This window comes from Cervus canadensis, chromosome 2 (assembly GCF_019320065.1).
Source record: "Cervus canadensis isolate Bull #8, Minnesota chromosome 2, ASM1932006v1, whole genome shotgun sequence".
NCBI lineage: Eukaryota > Metazoa > Chordata > Mammalia > Artiodactyla > Cervidae > Cervus > Cervus canadensis.
In genome coordinates this window covers 20,594,073-20,598,690 of record NC_057387.1, presented here as the reverse complement: position 1 = coordinate 20,598,690, position 4,618 = coordinate 20,594,073, and the positions used below count along the sequence as shown (strand labels likewise).

At 46.7% G+C, this 4,618-nt stretch overlaps 1 protein-coding gene across 1 annotated transcript; it reads left to right on the top strand.

The window, feature by feature from the left end:
• The first annotated feature begins 2,125 nt into the window (after nucleotides 1-2,125).
• LOC122435064 (sperm mitochondria associated cysteine rich protein) lies at nucleotides 2,126-4,404 on the top strand. The gene is made up of 2 exons (XM_043458933.1): nucleotides 2,126-2,221; nucleotides 3,520-4,404. Exons 1-2 carry the CDS (start codon nucleotides 2,143-2,145, stop codon nucleotides 3,918-3,920), a joined length of 480 nt encoding a protein of 159 aa, XP_043314868.1. The 5' UTR covers nucleotides 2,126-2,142; the 3' UTR covers nucleotides 3,921-4,404.
• The last annotated feature ends 214 nt before the right edge of the window (nucleotides 4,405-4,618 follow it).

The following is a 4,618-nucleotide window of genomic DNA, read 5'->3' as shown; positions in this document are numbered from 1 at the left end:
AATATAGGCATATGCTCTCTGACAGAAATCACAGCAAGATCTTTTTTGATCTACCTCAAAAAGAATGGAAATAAAAACAAAAATAAATAAATGAGATTTAATTAAACTCAAAATCCTTTGCACAGCAAAGGAAACCATAAACAAAACCAAAAGACAACTCACAAAATTGGATAAAATGTTTGCAAATGATGTGACCAACAGGGGATTAATAACCAAAATAAACAGCTCATGGAGCTCAATATCAAAACAAACAGCATGATTAAAAAATGGGCAGAAGACCTAAATAGATATTTCTCCAAAGAAGGCATACAGATGGCCAAGAGACACATGAAAAGATGTGCAGCATCTCTAACTATTAGAAAAATGCAAATCAAAATTACAATGAGATATTAACCTCATACCAGTCAGAATGGCCATCATCAAAAAATCTGCAAACAGTAAATGCTGGAGAGGGTGTGGAGAAAGCATAACCCTCCTACACTGCTGGTGGGAATGTAAATTGGTACAGACACTATGGAGAACAGTATGGGGGTTCATTAAAAAACTAAAAATAGAACTACCATTAGGATACAACAGTCTCACTCTTGGGCATGAATGTCCAGAAAAAAAAAAAAAAACATAGTTCAAAAGAATACATGCACCACCATGTTCATCATGGCACTGTTTGCAATGGCCAAGATGTGGGAGCAACCTAAATGTCCATCAACAGATGAATGAGTAAAGAAGATGTGGCACATACAGTGTGTATATATATATATATATATATATATACACACACACACAATATATAAATATATACAATGGAATTTTACTCAGTCACTAAAAAGAATGAATATTGCCATTTGCAGCAACAGAGGTGGACCTGGAAGTTATCATACTAAGTGAAGCAAATTAGAGAAACTATAACACTTATATGCAGAATCTGAAAAAGATGACACAAATGAACTTACTTACTAAACAGAAACACTCACAGACTTAGAAAATGAACTTATGGCTACCAGAGGGAAAGGGTGGGGTGGGGGAAGGGATAGATTGGGAGTTTGAGATTGACAAGTACACACCTCTATATTTAAAATAAAATACTTTTCCATGAAAAAAAGCAAACAAAAAGAGGATGGTGTTATCCTCTTTAGCAGGTGAGGAAATTGAGGCTCAAAGATACTAAGTGCCCAAGGTCATCCAACTGGTGAAGATCAGAGCTCCAGTCTGAACACTATTTAGGGATTTTTTAAAGAAATGTTCCATCCTTTGTCATATATGAAAATCATCCACGTTTGTGCCCTGTGTCATCCCTCTTCATCCTGGAATCTCTAACTGGAATGGGGAAGAAGAATCAGGACTAAAGCCCTAGGAGCTTAGAATTCAGGAGCCAGCCCAGGTGACTCTGCAGCAGCTCATTCCAAATCAATGCTTCTCAGCTCCTCCACCTTCTCTACCTTATGATAATCATTTTCCTGAGAACCCTGAGAACCCTTTTATACATATGTAAAAGGATAAAGAGATAGGTACTGTTTATTGTTACCACCCAGTTTCTCTTAATGAAGCCTAATGATTTTCTCAGTGGTGGGTAGGCCAGAGGGCTGCAGCCTTCATTTTTTCCCTTGTATTACCAAAGGTGAAAAACCAAAGCCGCTTGCCCTGTTTTCTCACCAGTTCAGGCCGAATGTGGTTCTGAGCCCAGGTTAAGTCAAGTTCAGAACTATAATGAGTTTAATGAGTTTCCCAGAGAGCCGCTCACCCCTCAGTTGTCACTTCCCTAATGCTCTTCTGTGTACCCTGCCTGGCCCACCCCTCACCCCATCAACTGGAACATCTCAGAACAACTGCCCTCACACCCCAGCACATCCAGCACTGTCCTAAATGCTTCCTTGGGACCATCCCACATGCCAAGGTTCTAAGTCAAAAGTCACGAGTGGGTTTGAAAATCCGAGGCAGCCAGCCCTTGTAAAGTGATGGGGAGGTGGGGCAAGGGCCGGAGTGAAGGTACCGTCATCCCCAAGTCCCGCCAAACCAAGGGGGAAGTTGCCAGCCTAGAAGGTGACTAAAACCTGGAATTTGAGGAAGGTACATTCTACTGTGACTAGGGCCTAATTAGGATGCCCCAATCCTGGGCCACCTCATGGCCTCAGACAGGGATTCAAGATGTATAAAAGGTGGACAGGCTCAGAGCATCCCACAGCATCCTTCAGCATCCCCACACTCCAGCAGCTAGTGAACGAAGGTAAGTCTGACAAAGGAGCACCTCTCCTGGAAGCCTGGCTCCACATGGTCCCAACTCTGCTGGGAACTGAGGCCACAGATTTGGGTGGTTGGTCAGAGAGGCCTCACTTGGGCATTTCTCTCCTATGTATCATTTCAGACCAACCTATCTTGGGCTGCAGGTCAACAGCTGAAGGGTACTAGAAGTTGGGTTGAGATGGGAGAGGAGGGTCTGCCGAGAAGCCCGTGCCTGAGGCTACTGGCGGCCTGTGAGGTGTGAGTTTGTGTGTGGCCAGGTGCTGAGCAGGGCTGGGTAAAATGAAAGGGAGGAAATCAGCTCAGGGGCAAAGCTGCCCTTAAGGGGACGGTAAATGCAGGGAAGAAGGAGAACTCCTTAGGGATCGGGGTACGGAGGCCCCTGGGAGCTCAGAGCAGCAGGGACAAGGCCATGTGGTGCTGTGGCCACGCCCTGCTCTGAGAGCTGGGGACGGCTGCTTCCAGACCCCTGTGCAGAGTGCTTCTGGAACAATTACTTCCCTCTCTGAGTTTTGCTTTCCTCAACTATAATTAAGCATTGAGCTAAAAGGTCCTCGTCTCTAGATTCTCCTTTTCTACGAATTCTCTTAGAGAGCGGTTAAGATGCTCCTTGTTAGCCTTTTAAAATTGTTAGAAATTGACTTAATAAGTCAAAAATCCTTACAACAGTACTCATCACGTGCTGATTCTTGTGTGTGTGTATATATACATATTGTGAGTATATACATGTCTATGTGTGTAAGTATGTGTGTTTGTCTGTATGGATTCTTATATATTCATTTAATGCTTCCAATGACCTTAAGAAAAGGACAAAGAAGTTAAGCAACTTGCTCAAACTCACGCAGCTGGTTAATGGTTTAGCCAAGACTCAGCTCCCAGGAAATCTGGTTCTATATTCTACAATTTTTGCTGTGGCAGTGGATTGCTTTTTGTTCTCCTTCTCACTGTCTTTCTTTCTTACTCTCTACTTCTCTCTCCTCTTTCTCTCCCTTTTTACATCTTTGTTTTCTTCTACCTCTCTCCCTTTCTCTTCTCCCCTTTTCCTCCCTTCCATCTCTCCTTCTTTCCTCCCATGTTTGTCTCAAAAAACAAAACAAAACAAAAAACCTTGAAATGGCTTACAAACTGTAGCTACAATTTATACGGACACACACACATGCATACACACACCTTAAATCAGTGAAGCCACCAGGGCAAGGTCAAAGCGGGGTGGGTGTGAACAAGGCAGGAGGTTCTCCCAGTAAGGCTCCAGCCTTCCTCACTTCTGTGTCTTTCTGCTTCCAGTGCACATCCGGCCCAGAATGTCTCAGCAGAAGCAGAAGCAGTGTGCTCCCCCACAGCTGTGCTGCCCCCCACCGAAGCAGTGCTGCCCCCCACCCCAGCCGTGCTGCCCCCCACTGAAGCAGTGCTGCCCCCCACCGAAGCAGTGCTGCCCCCCACCCCAGCCGTGCTGCCCCCCACTGAAGCAGTGCTGCCCCCCACTGAAGCAGTACTGCCCCCCACCCCAGCCGTGCTGCCCCCTGCCCCAGCCGTGCTGCCCCCCACCAAAGCAGTACTGCCCCCCGCCCCAGCCATGCTGCCCCCCACCGAAGCAGTGCTGCCCCCCACCCCAGCCGTGCTGCCCCCCACCGAAGCAGTGCTGCCCCCCACCAAAGCAGTGCTGCCCCCCACCAAAGCAGTGCTGAGCCCCGCCTCAGCAGACCCAGGAGCCTTGCCAGCCTCTACCCAAGTGCAAGGAGTCCTATGCCCCCAAGTGCCAATAGAAGCACTCACCCCTTCAGCAGTGCCAGAAGTCCAATAAGAAATACGCTCAGGCATGAGGCCAAGGGCTAATCCACCAGGAGAACAGAGAGCATGAAGCCCACTCCCCTCTCTCAGTCAGCTGTCAGCCCCACTCACCCCCGGTTCCTGGAGGCAGCCGCTCTTCGGGAAAAGGCGGCAACAATAGGATGGCAGCTTCCCGGATCTCAACCTCTTATTAATTAGCAGCTGCAATTTCCATCTCAGATGAGAATCTGGTTCTAAACCGACTATTCACCTTTGCTGACATGTATCTACATCACCCTGTCGGCTTCTTGGAAACTTGGGCAGCATGCCCAGACGCCGTTTTCTAACACCCTTCATTTGCTGCTCCTGTTTTCCAAACAATTAAACACAATTCTTCTGGCATTAATGTCTCAGTTTGATTATTTGTATTCTGTTTGCTAACCCAGAGCCCTAGGAGGGCTAGGTATGTGGGTGCAGGTGGAGGAGAAGGTATGGGGAGATGCACTTCTGAGCTGAGAAACATTTACTGTGGTCTTGCCAAGGTGAGGCGACCAGATGGACACTTCTGCACCATACAAACACATCCCCCAACCATGATCAATGAGAACACCCCTTA